The sequence below is a fragment of the Juglans regia genome, chromosome 1, assembly GCF_001411555.2.
Source record: "Juglans regia cultivar Chandler chromosome 1, Walnut 2.0, whole genome shotgun sequence".
In the NCBI taxonomy this organism is placed as follows: Eukaryota; Viridiplantae; Streptophyta; class Magnoliopsida; order Fagales; family Juglandaceae; genus Juglans; species Juglans regia.
The window spans coordinates 3,461,811-3,481,298 of NC_049901.1; the positions used below are offsets into that span (position 1 = coordinate 3,461,811).

Genomic DNA, 19,488 nt, shown 5'->3' on the forward strand with positions numbered 1-19,488 from the left:
ATAAAATTTGGCTAAAATTATATATTTTGTCTTTTATATTTGTCAATTAAGAGATATTTTATTAGGAGTATTACTCGCATGGTGAGGGGCGGGAGGCAGGAAGGGTTTCATACTCCACCCCCCACCCCGCTACCAGAGGGGTTGAAATCCCATTCCGCTCAATTTATTGTCTAATTTTTTTTTTTAGATTTAAATTATAATATAATTTAAAGTATAAATTGAAATTTATATATTAAAAAAAATATAAATTCATTAGAGTTATATTTTAGATTGTCTTGACCTCCTATGCCAACCATTATTTAGGAGATAAAAGTAATTCATTAATTTGAAATTGAATTCAAGTTTTTAATAAATTGTATATATTTATATACAATATATATATACAATATATTTAGGAGTGTAACCGGTCTAGTTCGATCCGATTTTGGACAAAATATAGGACCGAACTGGTATGTATAGATTTTACATTTTTCAAAACCAATTATGCCCCGATTACCCTTACCGATTACGCCCCCGATTACCCTCCTAAACCGGTACCTCCGATTTTACCAGTTTCTGATTAAGTCCGATTTTTTCAGTTTTTTTAAATGTAAAAAATATATAATAAAGTGTTACTTCTTATGATAAAATTTTATTAATAATTTAATATATATATATATTATGTTTAAAGCATATGATCAATTAAATTTTTATCTTTAAGATTAAACTTTTATTTTATAAATTATAACAACATTATTTTATATATAATTATATTAATAACATATGATCAAACAAATTACAAATATTCATATTTAAAATTAACATTTTATGTTATAATTTATAAATTATAATATGAAATTATTTCATATATTATATATAATTATATATATAAATTTAATATATAATTATATATTATATATATAAATTTTGTATAATATATAAAATTAATTTATATATATATTTTTTTCTAACCGGTCTGGTTTGGTCCGATCCGGTCCTGGAAACTACGGAATCAAAACCGGATTGGATCCGGCCGGTTTTCTTAAAACAGGAACCGGTTTCAGATTGGACCGGTTCAAAACCGAACCAACCGGTCCGGACCGATTTTTCGATTTAAATTTACACTCATATATATATTTATATAAATATTAAAAATTATAATTTTTTATGTAAAAAAGATGAGGAGTGCGGAGTGAGAGTCGGGGCGGACAAGGGTAGGCCCCATTGCCCACCCTTAGATTTTATGTTAGATTATCTATTTATTAGTCAAAATAATAATAATATTTTTATTTTTATTTGTCATAATTTATAATTATGTTAATTATATATTAATTAATAATTTAATTAAAAATTAAATTATTATTTTGCCTTCGTTTAAGAGAGAGAAAGCAAGAAGAGAGAGAAAAAAAAATAATAAAATAAAGTACGGAGGGTGAACAATAGATTTCTAAATATGTAAACATACTGTAGCAAAAAATTTCCTTTTAGCTAATCTTAAATAGTAGATTTAATTGGATTGTTAGCTAAATATTAGTTTGTATCGGTGTTTGCATATATCATTGTCAGTGCTTTAAAATTAGGTTTGAATAGTAAATTAAAATAAAATGAATTAAAATAAAAATAAAAATAAAATAAAATAATAAAATTATAATAATAATATTTTAAAATTTTAAAAAATTAAAATTTTTTATTATTTTTATATAAAAATTATAATAATTAAATAAAATAAGATAAATATATATTAATAGACAGTAATCCAAACCGACAAAAAGTACTTTTCTATACAACTCAGAACTCAAGATAAATGATTACCCAAAAGAGAGAGAGAATTCAATATAAGTAACTTTTGAACACGTGTTATGCGCTATAATTTTAAAGGGGTAATGTTGTTACACCATGTCTTCAATTTTTATATATTATATTTTTAAAATTTTATTATTATTTTTTTAAATTAATTCAATTATTCTATTCATTATTTATATATTAAATATTTGATAAAATAAAAAATAAAAAATAAAAAATATAATATATGAAAATTATATGAATAGTAAAAAATTATGTAGATTTTTTTAATTTTAAATTACTTTCCGTTTGTCAACTCGTAGGCGGGTACCAATTACGTACGCTTTTAGCCTTTTCCTAAACATTTTCCTTTTTCCTTGGGTTCAAGATTCGGATTACGCTTTCTCCTTTAAAGGTTTCTCGATTAGAAAAGGAAAAATCAGTGCTCGCTGAAGCTATTTTTTATTAGTTTATCTAATAATATTATTCATATAATATAATTCAAAGTAAAATCAAGAGTGAATATAAACAAATTTCGTAAAGAGGAATTAATGATGATAAATTATCTACGATGTAGACCTCTGCACCTCCTCCATAAAAGAAGCACAAAACGCTTAAGAGTAATGATGTACAAGGAAAAGGGGAAAACATCATAGAACTTAACGAGAAAAGAAGTAGAAGCCTACCCCATGTGAGCTGTTCATTTCGACTTCATAATTTCGCTTCCATAGCCAGTAAGCTTATTGTTGCTGATCTGCGGATTACGAAGCCGCATGATCTTGACGATAAACACAATGAATTTCGAGCATTGTTTGCTCCCAAGCTGCAAAAATCTAACGTGGGTCTTCTTCTTCTTCACCTTCTTCTTGCTGTTCTCTCTCTCCCTCTCCGATCCCCGGATATCTCAGTCCGGACTCTACTGTGGCGCCTTCAAGTCCCCACCAGTCACCAACTTCATCCCTACCTTTGTCAAAGAAATGGAGAGCCTATCCCAGCTCATCACCACCAAACACTGGGGCACCCACTTTGTCAACTTCACTCCGCCCATGTACGGCCTAGCTCAATGCTTCCAAGACCTTTCCCACACTGACTGCCTCCTTTGCTATGCGGCAAGCCGCACCAATCTTCCTCGCTGCCTTCCCTCCATCTCAGCTCGCATTTACCTCGATGGCTGCTTCCTGCGCTACGATAACTACAGCTTCTACCATGAAGCTACCAACCCTTTAATCGACAACGTGAACTGTAGCGCAAAAAATGGTATGGTGGGGGATGGAGTCGCTAGGTTCGAGTTTGTTAGGACTGTTGGGTTTGTGATTGGGAACGTTACGAGGGCTGCCGTGGCAAACAAAGGGTTTGGCTTGGCGGAAGTGGATGGAGTGTTTGCGTTGGCGCAGTGTTGGAAGAGTGTTGGGAGCGAGGGATGCAGAGAGTGCTTGGAGAAGGCGGGGAAGGCGGTGAGAAGGTGCGCGCCTAGGAGGGAAGGGAGAGGGCTGAATGCTGGGTGTTATTTGAGGTATTCGACTGAGAAGTTTTACAATGATAAGGGAGAAGCAGAGAATGGTGCTCACGGTAATTTCCTTTTCGTTCTTTTTGGAAGTTGTGATTTATTAGAGTTTGTGGAATAAAATTGTGAATAAAGATTGAGTTTTTGTTTGTGTTGCGCGAGAGTATATCTAGACACCCGTAATAGGTACGGGGGATCTGAGTTATATAAGCTATTATGGGAGTCCCAATCGAGACCAGTTCTTCTGGGTAATAATCCGGGGTATTTGATTACGTCCCCTCCCCAATTTGTAGTGCTTTTCACTTTAACCTTTCTGGGAACTGAAAGCGATTATCTAGCAACTTCCAAAGTGATTATCTAACCCCTTCTGGGAACTGAAAGTGATTAACCTTTCGTCAAGACCGAAGTTTTTGAATGTGATTATCTAAGCAACCCAGCGTGGAAAGTGCTTGATTAGTCTCATTTGTGTACATATTTTAATTTCTCGGGTCTCAAATGGTTACGCCGAGAAGGGGTTCAGACTGAAAGGTTTCTATTCTTTTCCATCAATTTCTCAGCAGCCAAATTGAAAGTTGGGGTTTCGTTTCTTTACTGTCTACTCCCTACTCCCTACTCCGGCAGTTTCATTGCCTTCTTTTTTTATTTCCAAAACTTCCTCAATTTATGTCATTTTCTCCGATGTATGGTGCTATTTGATATTCTCTGAAAAGTTGATAATGTTGACTAATTGCTTCCTCTCTGTGTTTGATGTTATCCAGGGTCTTCTCGAACAGGAGTCATCGTAGCCATTGTTTTATCGGCAGCAGCCTTCTTAATGCTTTTTCTGTTTGTCACATATGCAAGCTATGCAAGATTATTACGGATCAATGAAGGTGAGATGTTGTTATGATTGAAACAAGAATCATGGTGGTTTCTCATGCATTACAATAGCTTCTATAGGGACTTATAATGCACTAGTTTTCTAAATCGTTACTCTTTTCTTGTGTTTCAGAGCGCAGCAGTCTGGGAAAAATCTCGACTAGTATTAACAAGTGTGATTTGAACTTCAAATATGAAACTCTTGAGAAGGCAACAGACTACTTTAATCCCTCGAAGAAAATAGGCCAAGGAGGAGCTGGTTCTGTATACAAGGGGACTCTTCCAAATGGGAAAACCGTTGCTGTTAAGAGATTGATATTCAATACCAGGCAATGGGTGGATGAATTTTTCAATGAAGTAAATTTAATCACTGGAGTTCATCACAAGAATCTTGTGAAACTTTTGGGTTGCAGCATTGAAGGCCCTGAGAGCCTCCTGGTTTATGAGTATGTGCCAAACAGGGGTCTCGATCAGTTCATTTTTGGTAATTTTCCCCTCTTTATAGTCCTGAAATTGGCGTTCCATACTGTTAAATTGGTATTACCCTGACCTTGGGGGAAAACAATGTTTGGACATGAATATGCTTGTTACACAGCTGGATTTAAGTCATTCCTGAATTTGTAACATATATTTTGCAATTGAAAACATAGAAGCTGAGAAATGGGGGTGGGGGGAGTAGGACCGCGATTTCACAGTGGTGATCATCTCTATGACTCTTCCTCCTTTGCAGATAAGAATAAAGCCCAGATTCTAAATTGGAAGCAGCGTTTTGATATCATTGTTGGAACAGCTGAAGGGCTTGCATATCTTCATGGAGGTACTAAAGTAAGGATAATTCACAGGGATATAAAAAGCAGCAATGTTCTACTGGATGAAAATCTCACTCCAAAAATCGCCGACTTTGGCCTTGCTCGATGTTTTGCCCCTGATCAAACTCATCTCAGTACTGGCGTTGCTGGGACACTGTAAGTATAAAAGGTTATTTAAGTTTGGTGTTTCAGTTCCTTCGTCTAGGATCATGCTTTTATGCTGAAATTTATTAATGTTCAAGCATTACACGATTTTGTAATTTATAATATGAGATTTATTTATTGAACATAATATGCTAGTGTATTATTATTATCATCATCATCAGTATATCTCTCACACGTTTTTCTTTACACCATGAAGGCATGCATTCCCTGATTCAAATGTCTTTTCCATTGCAGTCGAGGTTAATTCTTGTACACATACATTCATTCATACATACATACATATATATATATATATATATAGAGAGAGAGAGAGAGAGAGAGAGAGAGAGGAAAGAAATACAGCATTGTTTCAACCTGTTACAACTGTTACTTGTCAATGGTTTCCCACCTTACTGTCCCTGAACAACATTCCTTGCCTCAATTGTCTTCTCCTTTCTAAACTTGCTTATCTTTTGGTGGAACAGAGGTTACATGGCTCCTGAGTATCTTGTTCGAGGACAACTCACAGAGAAAGCAGATGTTTTTAGTTTTGGAGTGCTGGTCCTTGAGATTGTAAGCGGTAGGAGGAACAATGCCTTCATTGAGGACTCTAGTTCTCTTCTACAAACAGTAAGACTTGCATCCGTGTCAACGTTATATATTCATTCTCCACATAGAGCTAAAGAAGATGAGGTCCATTCTATCTCTTAAGCTGTTTGCTTGTGTTGGTATATTCCATTTTTATCTCAGGTATGGAAACTCTACAGAGCAAATAAATTGGCTGAAGCTGTTGACCCTCGCCTGAGAGATAAATTTCCTGTAAAAGAGGCATTGGATGTGCTTCAAATTGGGCTTTTGTGCGCACAAGCTTCAGTTGCTTTGAGACCATCAATGGAAGAGGTAATTCAGCTACTAACTAATGGACAATGTGAGATTCCTATACCAAACCAACCTCCTTTCCTGAGTACCAATGTGCTAGAGTCAACCAGCTCCATGAAGTCCTATAACATGAACAGCTTAGAGTCACATTCGGCAACAAAGATTGAGGCATCCTACACTTCAGAGTCCTCTAGTAACGACAGTTCAGATGGGCTATCGAAGTCCTGCAGAAGTAAATCCGAGCGAAATTTCTAATGAAAATGCTAATGTAAGTATAGCAATGCGAAATTATCAAACTCACATCTGTAAGTTTGAAGTCTTGCTTGATTCTATACAGCAAAGCACCCTTTAAGCAACAAGGCTATGATCGATCACCTGGCACTTACATTGAGTAAGGAGATGCTACAGATGGTATAGTTGTTTGCTAATTTGGAACTTCAATAGTAAAGAGCCAAGCAAGTTCAGGTCATTTATTTTTTGTGGTTATTTTTGTATTCAGGGTGGAACAAGTTCAGGGAGTTTGCTAACATATTTTTGCTCTCTGGCCTTCTTCCAACACTTGAATGCTTGATTCACAAGCCTCAAAAGTTGAACAAGCAGGGTAGTTTCTTGTACCCCACTTGCTCAATGCATACACAAGTTGACATGTCGGTTTGTTTCAATGCATAAAAACCTAAATATATTGCTTTTGTTTGTCCTGTATTGGTCACTTTTTTCATTGTGGTGAAATATATCACTCTCTACTTTCCGAATCTAAAACGTATTTGATGTTATGTTAAGAGCCCATCCAGAATTAAATAGTGCAGCATACGGTAGTTAGGTAGGTAGGGACAAATCATTCATGGAACCGGGCAGGGACATGCCAGTATCAGTTAGCAATGCGATTCATTCATGTGGACATGGGACGTACAGGTGGTGCTGATTTGATAGGGGGGCTTAAATATCTGCCGTAAATGTTGTCCCTGTCGTTCATGTTATCGGGACCATCAGTTAGTGGACGTGGCTAAAACTTGCTTTACTCGGGCCCAAGCATTTATATGATATTGAACTGCAAGAAGACAAGGAAAACGAAGAAAGCAAATGACTCCAACCTCACATTAATGAGTTATAACAAACACATAAACAGCATATGCATAGCTTCTTCTAATGATAGGGGGGAAGGAGGGGTCGAGAAAAGTACATAATGGAGAATTGAGAGAGACCCTTTTGTCCTTTACGATCCGAAACAAATTGAAATCCACCCATTTCATGTTCTGTTGCTCTTTTACATGTCATGACGCCCTTCCTTCCCTTCATTTTATGCAAAACTCGAGTGACAAAGTATGTAATAGACAACTCAGCTTCCACCACAATGCTGATTTCTTCGTTGATCTTCATCGGATATTCCCGATGCTGCGTTTTCCAAAGGAAGCCAGCCACGAGGCCACCGGCTTTTCCCTTACAAGATCTCTTCAATCAAACAAGGACCACAAGGTGCTTCGTGAAGTCAGAGCAAAGCAAGATTAATTTTCCCGATTCCCTTTGTTAATGTAAAAATTATTATATAGTAACAATGGATTTTATATGAGTTGGCTAAGCATCCAGGATTTTATAAGTTTTCCTTTCATAACCAAAATCTATTCATTGTTTTTACTTCTTTTATTGGATTTTTAAATAAATAATAAAAAATATTATCAATACTTACAATTTTATTTACATAACTTTACGTGTTTATGTGTCAGTTACAGAAAATTGTAAAAATTTTAAAACTTGAAATTTAAAATCTAAATTGAAACAAAATACTGATAAAATGAGACTACTTTTCAATATATATAATATTTGTGCATACGTGGCACGTACAGTTCTACTCAAATAATTATTCGGCTATGTTTTGTTCGAAGACTTCCCATCTAAATGTGTTTGGGATGTGTACCGTCTGAAATTATCTTCTTAACTCGCGTTGGAATAGACTCATGCAAGCGAAAGTGATCAAATCCAAATTCTAGTAGTACTACTTCCAGAGTGAGGTTGCTAATTGCTATAATAGTATCTCGAACCTAGAGGGCGTGGCGTCCGTTCGAACAAGATTTCTGATTCACAAAACTTGACACTAGATCATATTTCAAATGTTGATCATTGATTAGATGAATTATCGGATCGGGTTCTGGAAAATATACGTACCATCTCTAGTTAGAAACTGATGCGATTGAATCAAATTTAAAAGACTCTGATCGCACGATCCTTTAATTCGCTGGCGAAAGAAGTATCAGTGGAGAAATGAAAAGACACTCTTAAACCCAAGATATGAATCTGCTTCTCTGGTTTCGCTAGCTGTTTCCGACGAGCAGAACTGCCTTCTGGGTTCACTTGGAGAACACTGCTGTTTTTTAGACTCTCTTGGAGAGTGTTGCTGCTTCCTGCTACTTTTCGTGGAGCTCACTGGGTCTGCCATCTGCTCATTGTTCTTCAACATGGAAATATCAAAAGATAGCATTTTAATAGATGATAGATCACCATTGCTGCTTGAAGCTCTGGGAGGAATATTCAGTAACCCAAATGTGCCAGATGAGCTTCCAGTAAATAAATTGTGTTTGACTTTTGTGCTTTCCTTGGAAACGTATGCATCTTTTTTCACCTCCCTGGGTTCAAAATCTGAAATGACTATTGTATCTTTCAAGACTTTATCTGAATTCATATCCTTCAATGTTTCAGAAGCAGCACTACCGAACTCATCTCGATCCTCGGAGTGTTCCTGCGTCCAGAGTGACGGTTCAGAAATTATGGTCTTTGATTTATTGATCACTGGAAAATTCTTAGATTTTTTCGATATGTGATCAAATATCGACTGCTCAGTTAAAGTCTTGAATGTCCCCTGTTCCGGTTCTGGAGGAAGCCAACCTTCGATCGCGGCACCCAAGCTTCTGGCAGTAACTTGGGGCTTTGGAGTTATACATTTGTTAGTATTAATTCCATTATGTTCTACCTCTCTGGATTCTGAAGATGGATTGGCCACGCCCTGTATTGGAATCTTGTTTCTGCCTGTCTCCTCCAGAACTTCTACTTCTCTGTGGAGTTCAAGCAGCTGCCCGAGCGTGCGTTTTCTTGTAAGAGGCAGGGCCTCTGATGATGGAGAACAGGCATTATTACTTGATGCAGCCAAGACAGGAAACTTTTTGGCCTTTTCGCGAATATGGTCAAATACTGTTTGTTCAGTGATGATTTTGCATTCGTCTTCTTGAAGTTCAACATCAGTCTCACCTGCAGTGATATATATGATTGGTAGACGTGGTAACTGAAAGGGAAGAAAGATGGTACACCTTAACAAACGTCTAGGATTTTTCTTTTCCTTTTTGTGGTATACCTTCTCCCATCTCTTCATCTATGAGGTTGAAACTGGGCCTGGAACAAAAAATACCAGTGTAACTATTAAAAGCCAAATCTGCATGACCCGGCAATGAGATTCAAAAAACAGTAGACAGGATACTTACATGGAATCATTTTCCCTTTTAGAGTTGGCGGAATTATGAAGCTCTTTGGCTGAAACTCCAGATGTAGTTTCATCGTCATCTATGACACACACATCCTCCGTTGGAAGAAAAGTTGAAGTCTGCTTATTTCTCTGTTTGCGATTCAGGCTTATATTGCTCTCTTTCATCAATAGAAGTTTTTGGCGGAGATCAATGCCAACTGCATGAATATTGTACAAAATGAATATAGACACAGTCATGAAAAAATGTTGCACATATCATCGCAGGAGCCTTACTGTATTCTTCAAAAATAAGATCAGCCTTAATAGTCAGCTTTCCCTGGGGGTTTGACAGCAGAATTGTCGCACTATATGGGCTGCAATTAAATATCAGAATATGGCAGTGCATAACATGGGTATTTGACTAAACATTCTCCCTGACAGAAATCGGAAAGGTAATTCTTCCATTGAACTGTAACTCAAGCTACAATGTGCACCCTCAAACAATAAAAATGACCATTCACCTTCAAACCATCAAAAGGTTGCAATATGCAAAGATCTAATCGTCAAGTCTGTGTCATGTTACCTATTTCTCGTTTATCTTAACGACTAGAATTGGACAAGATGTTACTGTTAGTTTTGACAGTTTAAAGATGCAATATATTCTGATATTTGGGGTGCAAAGTGCAAAATGTTGTTAGTTGGAGGGAGAAAGGTATATTCCACTTTTAATGGCTTTATCCTTCTTCATTATTAAGCAACAGTATCGAGACTTTGTAAGTTTAAATAGTAATAGTTGCTGTTAACATTATAACAATTGCAGTTTTACCAGTTTAAAACGTTCAATATCCTGATGAAAATTAAAAGAAATCTAAAAATTCATGTCAATAATTGCTTTCCCAGGTCTCCATATCTCAAACCTTGGGTCCATGTAGAATATTTCATTAATACAATCATTTTACGTAGAACTGATACCTTATAGGAATGCTTCAACATGTTACTGAGTTATTAAACAAATAAGTGAACCACAAGTTTACGTTTCCATACCTGGGGAACTCATCCACTCTGTTGCAACAATAAAGATAAAGAGTTAATAATAGGTGGATGGCTGAGGAACAAGGGGTAGAATAGAGAGCTAACCATAATACCAAGAGGTCACTATGTAGAACAGCCAAATCTGTGTAGGCAATCAAAAAGTTTTCCAGCCAAAGGAAATGGATGTATGTGTGATGTCAGAATTTGCTTTAGTAGACACCCCTTGGTACTATGTTTGCACTACCATCCAAATTTTTCTAGTGATTGAATGTAGAGAAAAAAAAAAAGACTACCACCTTATTTTCTCATGAAAGAGAATTAAGTTGTCCTCTTCTGAACCTATAATCTGCAGAAATGAGTCCATAAATAGCACATTTGTGTTGCATTACAACCAACATTCGTGAATATCATGCCTTATAAGATTCCAGATATCATACCATGTCAGCATAATGCCGTTTTGTTGATTGCACTGATTGTGATGGCCTAGTCAATGTTACTACCAGCTTGGACTTTCCCTGTCTGGGGCACTTGATATCTTCAATCTTCATATCGACTTTTGGAGGTAGTGAAAGTAAAGAATCCTTAATATGGTTCCCAAATGGGAATTTTCGACCAGTGACTATCTCTATCCTTCTCGGATCTGCTGTAGCTAGTGTCTCAAATGATTTAATTCCCATTGAATGTAGAGCCTGAAAATAGCATTAGGAGGGAAGTGCATAAAGGAGATATTTTACTAGCCCAGATTTTGAAAGCAATATGTAACCAGATATAATAAAAGAAGTTAATAGAGAAAACCTTCGCAGTCACCATTCCAATGCCTGGCAATTGTTTCAGCAAGTATGGACTATCATCCCAAAGTTTTTGATTAAATGATTTTGCTGAAACTGTTGAATTCAAGGCTCCTTTATAATTCTTCTTGTGTATGAAATACTCTTTCATGCACTTAGCAATTCTACACCCATTTGAACATATAGAATTTGTATCCTATGGCACAGAGACCAAATCTGTAATCTCATATATAAAGTATCTAGAACATCTGAATACAACATTATTTATGAGGAAATGAAACCTGGGTCAAGGATAAATCATGGACTGAAGGATCGCCAGTCAAGCAATCATTTGCCAAAACAAATATTTTTTCTTCTCTAGTTTGAATACGCTTTTTCCGTTTTCCTTTATCGCCAAGGATGTGAAAGCGAAGCCTGCCATCTTTATCAGTGTTGATGTCATTTAGAAGTTTCTTCTCATTGCGTCTGAGCTGTATCCCTTCACATTCCAGCAAATAAAAATATCACTACTTCAATGGATTTCTCATGTACCAAAGGATAGGTGATCATTTACATGATATATACGTACAAGCAATCTCCTCAGCACGGCATATGATATGAAGTACATCTTCTAAACTGCAGTTCACAGGGGCCTGCATAATGTGCTTCATTGTTTCAAATTTCAAATAGTACTTTGTCATCAGCTTTCCAGGCTCTAAAGAAAAAATAAGAAAAGGTTACAAACTGCAGTTTGTAGGGGTCTGCATATTGTGTTTTAAACTTTCATTCATAAAAATTATAAAATATTGTTTATGGTATATGATACTGATACCTAGTGGCTTCAAGAGAAAACCATCTTCATCAGTCCAGATCATTTGATGTTGCGATAACTCATTAACTTTCTGAACACATATCTCTGATTAAAAGAACATTTATAAGCAAAGAAGAGAGGAAAAATCAAATATTAGACTGGTGCATGCTATCAGTACCTTGCATGTGCCTTTCTTTCTGTTCACTTGAAGTCCCTTGTTTAAGTAAATAATTCTTAGGATTCTGCTTTTGCATTAAAAGTTCCAAAAAATTATTTCGATGAAAAGGAGTATCCAGATGATGTTTTGAAAGAGATCTGCAGAGGCACATGCCTTTTTCATTCTAACATACAAATATGAGCACTTCATCCATTCAATTGCCCTTGTAATATCAGAGACAGTCAGTTGAACTATCTCGGCAGTTAAGTGCTCCGTCACACATGGAAGCAATCTGAAGTAAGAAGACAACAAGAGCCACCTGATTAGAGGACGCAATTTTTCAGAATATTCACTGCAGCCCAGGGCACAAAATCAATTATTAAATTCCACATACTGTGATTCCACCATTTCACATCCATTCAAAAGATTCTCATACAAATGGACCTGATATCATGTAAAAATTCATAAAACTGTAGTTCAGAACAGAAAGACACTTTGATCTAAAACAGGAGTGACTCAATAACTACGAAGAAATATATAGCCGGGGATTCATAAAGCAATATACTCATAGACACGTCAGAGAAAGGTTTGTCTCACAGTTTCTCTTCTTGTCATTATTATGACCATTCCTGTATCATCAAAAGGTGGCCGGCCTGCCCTCCCGCACATCTGCACACCAAGACAAGTGACTAGCTTCAAATTGTTTTTCACATTTAGCAATAACACAATGAATGCAGATATGCATGTTGGCAGGATTAAATTTGTCACTTTTTAAAGATCTCCTCTTCTTCCTTTTAGGCTAAATATGGTTAATATGAGGATGAAAGCAAAGTGTTTGCTTGTATACAGCGTGGTCCACTTGTTGAGGATATTGCACCTTCTCTCATGTTAGAGTTGAAAATAATCCTTCTTCCAGAGATAGTACTTCTTACTAGCATAGAAAGTCCTCCAAGAAGGATGACAATGTACTGACTTGTGATTTTCAGCTCAGCCACTGAAATTTTTCTGGTCAAGTTGACCGAAGAAATTGAATTCAACATTGAAATCATGACTACCACATTGGCACAATAGTTTGAGGATTTTTTATGCAATGCAATTAAAAAATCAAGGTCAATTAGTCTTGATGAAGCAGATCCTGAAGCTATATCTTTTCAGATGCCATCTCCTAGGCTAATTTCTATTCAGATATGACATTATTGTATAAACAAGTAATAAAACCACTTAAATGTGCACAAGAGATTAGCAGTTATACAAATTTATCATGAAACATATACATGCCGTTTTTCCCCCACAAGGAGACTGGTATTAATGCATTCATTCATTGGAAGGTGCTTATGACAAGTGCCACACCTGTAGGACTGTGGACCGGTCATATTCCATGTAAAGACCTTTTTCCTTGTTGCTGAAAAAATACAAGATTTGACGAATTAAACATGAAAAATTCATTAGGAATTTACAACGAAGCTTATGACTAAATAGTTGGACATACAAGTGTTGTGTTGATTTTATCACCACTGTATGTGCTGGTAGGTTGATCCCATGGGCAAGAGTATTGGTAGTGCATATAACTTGAATGTCTCCCTTAAGAAAAAGACTTTCAATGAGACTGCGATCCTTCAGGCAAAGCCCACCATTGTGATAACCAACTGCAAACATGCAATTTAGTACTTCGGAGTTTACTTAAGAACAACTTCAGGAACATAGTGATAATTCGAAGCTTCAGAGTACTCTATAGCAGAGTAAGTTTGCTCTATACCACCATAAATTATATAAGATTGCATTTGTTTGTCACTGCATGATAGAGATGCTTCCCTAAGCCTTTCCTGCTGCTCTTTGCTTTTAATGAATGGATTTGAATGACCAAAGGTCATTACTGTTTGAGACAGGCGCTGTGCTGCTTCTTGTGCCCCCTTTCTAGTTGAACAAAAAACTAGTGCCGAATGTCCTCTTGAATATTGCATGAGAATATCTGCAAATCATTTTTAACCATCTTTGCAGTTCTTTGATTCTTTGTTCAATAGTGTTAAAATCAAAGACAATACGGGAATATATTAAAAGAATAATCTATCAGAAAGTTAGTGCAATGGTATCTACTTACCAAAAACATAGTTTTGAAGGCGCTGGATAACGAAACAAATACAATCATCAGAGGTAGGAGAAGCAATTTAGATTATGACTTTGGACTTTCATATTTCCAAATCAAGATATGTCTTAGAACAGAATAAAAAAATGGTTTCATATTAATTATACCCTCAGTCAACAAAACCCTTACCCTTTCAAATAGAAAGTCATTTTTGGCTGGTGTATATCCTGAAAAAAGATAGTTGCCAAAACATATCAAAACAATGAGGACTTTGACATATTTTACACAAGATGCTCCAGCACCTTCATTCGTATCATGGTCATACACAGCATATCATGCGATGCGAATTTAGGCAAATCCTTACTGTGCCCTAGATTTGGTTTAGAGTGAATTACAAGAACAGTAATAAACTGGGTGGAAAACTTAGTGGCCAGAAAAATAAAAGAAACCGTAAGATGAATTTTAGATATAAAGTTCAAGTTATATATATGTACCAAAAACTTTAGTGGTCAACTTTACAGGCCTCATTTCTTCTCCAAACCTGTCAAAACATGGAAGGCTAAATGAGATAAACTGCTGAAGCATTAAAGTATACTCATCAGAAACGGCTGGGGTACCTTTTGATTCCTTGAGCAGGAACCTGAAGCCATTCAGCTGCAGCAGGTTGTATCCATAGTATTGTTAAATTCTTTTAAACTTGTAGTTGTTTGAAGATGATAACATATTTGACTCTTAAAGATCGATATCAACTGCAGAATTTACCAAGGTCCTCGATGTTTGGAATTGTGGCAGACACAGCAAGGAATCGGACATCAGCAAGAGGACTTGATCTCATCTCAGGTTTGCAAGCAAGCATTTTTATTCTACTAACTATTGCCTCCAAAGTAGCTCCACGTGGATCATTCAACAGATGAACTTCATCAATAAGTAGTAGTGCTATATCCCCGAAAAAGCTCAAGCCACCATCTTTTATACGATACCGAGTCACAGCATCAAATTTCTATTCAAAAGTAAAAGAACTTAATTTAGCCATCCTCCTACAGTATCAGTAAAAGAAAGATACAAGAATGCAAGCTGTATGATCAGAAACTTTAAATATGTAAATCTATCTATTTTCGTTTTATAGTTAATATGTACAAATGCATACAACTCTGCCGGGTCAAGACAGCACTTGTACATAATTTTTTTTTAAGTAGACAAGCACTCTGTGTGCATTGAAGCTTGTATGTCCATGCAAAATGGGAATGCATGCTCACCTCAGGAGTGGTTAGAATGATATCAGCTTCATGTATATTCCTTGCGCTGTAGAATTCATTATCACCTGTCAACTCCAGGCAAGTTATCCCCCATGGCCCAAACTTCTCATTCCAATCACGGAGCTTCTCTTGAACTAAGGCCTTAGATGGGGCTATATAGACCTTCATAGCACAACAAAAAAAATAAAAAACATAAAAAATCTAGGTAAAATAAACAAATTGCAACTGAGTGGAGATATACTGAACTCCAAGCTTAATAACATGAACAACGTCAAATAGAAGAGTTTATCTTTTTTAATTGCAGTCATAATATTACTAGTTAGGTATAAGTGCCAAAGTCATAAAATTGTTACACTTTTCTGCATCCATTGAAGATCTAAAATAATGTATTCCACAGTGTCCTTGCACCGGAGACTTACTGTTTTGAGGGTTCCCTTTAAATGGACGAACCTTCCCTCTTTAGAGATGAACTTTGAGAGAAGCCTCAAAATGCAAAGCTCAAAAAGCACCGTTTTACCACTTCCAGTTGGTGCTGAAATAACCATGTTTGCATTGGAGTGGAAGCAAACAGGAAAGCATTCACTCTGCAGTGAATTGAAGTACCTGCATGTGTACAAAACAAAACTATAGTCACTACTACGTGGGTTAAAATGTGAAGTGCAGGAAGATAACAAACTTATGAAGACCATGAAAGCAACCATTTGAGATCATTCCACCTTCAAAATAATGTGTAAAACACACACGTGTCTACATATATGTGGGGACTGGAGAGGAGAGAGAGAGAGAGAGAGAGAGAGAGAATTTTTTATGCTGGAGATTTACATTTATGTGTAGCTTTTACAAGTGAAAAGGATAAATTTGTTTTCAGTAATTTTGGCCTGGTGATGACTAATGGTCAGTGGTTTATATACAGGATAATATAATTTAATGAAATACAAGTAGGAAAAATATCCAAATTTCAAATCTATAGATCAACTTCAGAAAACTTAGAATGTACCTGAAATTAAAAGCTGAACGAAAATGTGCAGGCAAATCTAACACAGACTTCAGTGTATATGAATCCATAATCCTGCTTGTTTCTAGAGAAGCTGAGAAAAACAAATAACCTGAAAACTAAAAACAGGATATATGTCATCAATTAATATATAATAAAGATAACAAAGTTAATATATTTATGAAACACAATGAGGATCCAACTGTTCAGGCACTTATCCAGATGGAGGGATTTCCATCATTATAGTGCTATACCTGAGTGTCAATGAAAAGCATGTTTGAAAGAAGCGTATTTTTCATAAAACAGATCATTTCCAGACTTTTCAACAACATAAAAAACTGAATCCTATCAAACAACTAGTCCTGCTAATACCTTTTACTATCAAACAATCAAACAGAGTTTTTTTTTCAAATTTTTATCTCCCACAAAAGAGCAACTTATTTCTGTAGCAAGGTGCTTTTAGCTCTTAGATCCAATGGAAAACAATATTTCAACTTAAGCAGAAAACGAACATATCAGATCTCTTCCCATTCTGCTGAAGCTAAGAGTTGAAGAAAACTCATTCATCCATTCAACAAGCCAAACTCTGGAACCAACTATCATTCAAATCATTTCTCCTTTAACAAAAATATCATTAAAGATATACTTATTTCAAATATCTGAGCAAGATTTTGTGTGTCAAAGGCACATCTTTTCAGCACTCAATCAAAAGCTGGTCGCCATTTTGATTGTTTTTTAGCGGTGTTGGAAAATGGAAGCCAGTTCTCTGTGGGATTTTAGTTGATGACCAGAGAACAGAATTATGCTTTCATCATTCAAAATACACATGCTAAATTATCGCTGAGAACGGGAACCAGTTCTCAGGGACATGTCCCACTTTGACTTAGTCATCTACACAAGATATCATTTAAGCTATGGTCCAGAAAATTAAAATGACAATCAGAAACAGAAGTCTCATAGAACGACTGAAACTTCTTCCTAATTTGATTGAGACTTTTCCCCTGCTTCTCAAATCTCGCTGTTTATTATTATTATTATTCTTATTATTGTGGCGAAGTCATATAATTTTTAAATTTTGAAATGATCCGCATGAAACAATTGCAGCAACAGAACGATCCGTGCTCAATTTCTGAAGCCAAAAGAAAGACTAGCTCAGATTATAATATACAGTCATAATAATTGAATCTTTTGTAAGAGAAAAAGGAATCGAAATTGTCGGTTCTTCAATTCCAAAACCATCAAATAGAATTGATTTCGCTTCCTCGTTCACGCGCGCCTGTTAGTGTGCGAGCGAGAGAGAGAGAGAGAGAGAGAGAGAGAGAGAGAAAGAGAGAGAGAGATAGGGGGATGAGAGGAGACCTTGGAGACCGAGAGGTTGAAGCCACAGGCTCGCAGTAGAGAGGGTTTGGCACAGAAACAGAAGAAGGTTGAAACGGAGCCACTTATATAGTCGTGTAGAGGCTATTTTTTGGCGGGAGAATTGGACCGGTATCTACACGTACGATGAGCCGTGTGAACCTTGGTTACGGTTTGTGGAAACAGGTGCCGCGGGGCCCCGAGCAAAACAAACCTATATTCTGCTTTTAGTTTTGAGACCTTGAACTTGTTTGGATTTACTTCCAAATTGCTTAAAAATTATTTTTCGGAGAGTTTTTTATAAGGTAAATTACATAAAAATTAATTTTGTCCTCCCCTAAATTTATTTATTTTTATAAATCTTCCCCCAAACTAGATTTTCTACTTCCGGCCCGATTTGAATTTTGGAAAGATGTATGATATATTTTATCAATAAAAATGATAATTAACAATTATTGACAAAAGTCAGTTTTTTTTTTTTTGAGACAAAAGTCAGTTGCCAAATGCAAATATGATGGTGAGGGAGAACAACAGTTACTTCTACAAGAGAATAAATGGATGTCAAACTTAACCCGCTATCGATCCAAAAGACCATGAAAACTAAGGGTCGGTTTGAATTTAGAGTTGAGATGAGATGTTTTAAATGAAAGATAAAAATAAAAAAAAAATATTATGAGAATATTATTTTTTAATATTATTATTGTTTTAGAATTTGAAAAAGTTAAATTGAGATTTAAAAAAATTGAATTGAGATTTGAAAAAGTTGAATTGTTTATTATATTTTATGTGGTAATTTGAAAAAGTTGATGAGATGAGATGAGATGAAATATTTTTCGAATCCAAACGGGGCCTAACTCTAGCTGTAACAATTCTCAGGTGACGTTTGGATAGTGAGTTTAGATAAATTGAGTTGAGATGAAAATTAAAAGTTGAATAAAATATTATTAGAATATTATTTTTTAATACTATTATTGTTTTGAGATTTGAAAAAATTGAATTATTTATTATATTTTTTATGAAATTTTGAGAAAATTGTAATGATAAAACACTTTCATTATCCAAATGGAGCCAATCAATAGATGGTCAATTCTATCCCCAAGTATAGGACGACAAGCACAGGCTTTTGCCATTGCTTAAAGCCACATCACAAACTGCCAATTGTATGAATGAAAGGTCCTTTTTTTTTTTAAGAAGATGGACGGTACCTCAATTTTATTAATAACCATCTCTTATGACGTAGAAATATCTCTTACAATCGGTGTAAGAGCTTTGGGGGTTACATAAATCCCAAAATCAAAACTCTAGTAAAAACCTCTCATTCTAAGGGAGGGAAAAAAAACTCCTTGCATTAATTGTTCCAAAGTATCAATAACAAAAATAAAGTAAATGTCCAAAAGAAACTATTTCCATCTAAAATTTGATAAACCAGATTTATCAATAACAAATATTCCATACAAATTTTTAGGTAATTGTAAAATAGAAGAGAAAGACAAAATAATACCTAAAGCTCCAAGATTAACTAATCTGTCTACCACACCATTACTTTCTTTGTTATGCTGCATATGAAAACTTATAAACTTGTTAAAGTCAAGTATATCCTCCCAAATATTCACATACCTTTAGGGGTTT

General features: G+C 35.5%; 2 protein-coding genes across 2 annotated transcripts; one reads left to right on the forward strand and one right to left on the reverse strand.

The window, feature by feature from the left end:
• The first annotated feature begins 2,325 nt into the window (after positions 1 to 2,325).
• Positions 2,326 to 6,648, forward strand: LOC109007246 (cysteine-rich receptor-like protein kinase 42). Its single transcript, XM_018986844.2, has 6 exons — positions 2,326 to 3,330; positions 4,024 to 4,137; positions 4,257 to 4,607; positions 4,854 to 5,088; positions 5,562 to 5,706; positions 5,827 to 6,648. The coding sequence occupies exons 1-6, from the start codon at positions 2,535 to 2,537 to the stop codon at positions 6,208 to 6,210; spliced, it is 2,025 nt and encodes a 674-aa protein (XP_018842389.1). The 5' UTR covers positions 2,326 to 2,534; the 3' UTR covers positions 6,211 to 6,648.
• A 1,214-nt stretch (positions 6,649 to 7,862) lies between these two features.
• Positions 7,863 to 17,900, reverse strand: LOC109007250 (DExH-box ATP-dependent RNA helicase DExH17). Its single transcript, XM_035693544.1, has 27 exons — positions 17,863 to 17,900; positions 16,507 to 16,597; positions 15,929 to 16,112; positions 15,510 to 15,671; positions 15,016 to 15,253; positions 14,871 to 14,907; positions 14,748 to 14,794; positions 14,443 to 14,480; positions 14,269 to 14,290; positions 13,927 to 14,139; positions 13,660 to 13,816; positions 13,521 to 13,572; positions 12,768 to 12,839; positions 12,565 to 12,614; positions 12,345 to 12,462; positions 12,192 to 12,255; positions 12,035 to 12,118; positions 11,792 to 11,917; positions 11,505 to 11,701; positions 11,231 to 11,419; positions 10,873 to 11,124; positions 10,732 to 10,781; positions 10,448 to 10,465; positions 9,698 to 9,777; positions 9,423 to 9,621; positions 9,296 to 9,333; positions 7,863 to 9,192 (listed from the first exon to the last, which is right to left on the reverse strand). Exons 2-27 carry the CDS (start codon positions 16,572 to 16,574, stop codon positions 8,201 to 8,203), a joined length of 3,747 nt encoding a protein of 1,248 aa, XP_035549437.1. The 5' UTR covers positions 16,575 to 16,597; positions 17,863 to 17,900; the 3' UTR covers positions 7,863 to 8,200.
• Positions 17,901 to 19,488: the final 1,588 nt, after the last annotated feature.

Excerpts from the sequence above, each read along its gene's own strand:
- LOC109007246 (XM_018986844.2), top strand. The coding sequence starts at position 2,535 with ATGATCTTGACGATAAACACAATGAATTTCGAGCATTGTTTGCTCCCA. Across the intron at positions 3,331-4,023 it reads AGCAGAGAATGGTGCTCACG|GGTCTTCTCGAACAGGAGTC; the intron begins GTAATTTCCTTT and ends GATGTTATCCAG. Across the intron at positions 4,608-4,853 it reads TCTCGATCAGTTCATTTTTG|ATAAGAATAAAGCCCAGATT; the intron begins GTAATTTTCCCC and ends CCTCCTTTGCAG.
- LOC109007250 (XM_035693544.1), bottom strand. The coding sequence starts at position 16,574 with ATGGATTCATATACACTGAAGTCTGTGTTAGATTTGCCTGCACATTTT. Across the intron at positions 13,573-13,659 it reads ATAAAATCAACACAACACTT|CAACAAGGAAAAAGGTCTTT; the intron begins GTATGTCCAACT and ends GTATTTTTTCAG. Across the intron at positions 12,615-12,767 it reads TAATGACAAGAAGAGAAACT|GTCCATTTGTATGAGAATCT; the intron begins GTGAGACAAACC and ends ACATGATATCAG.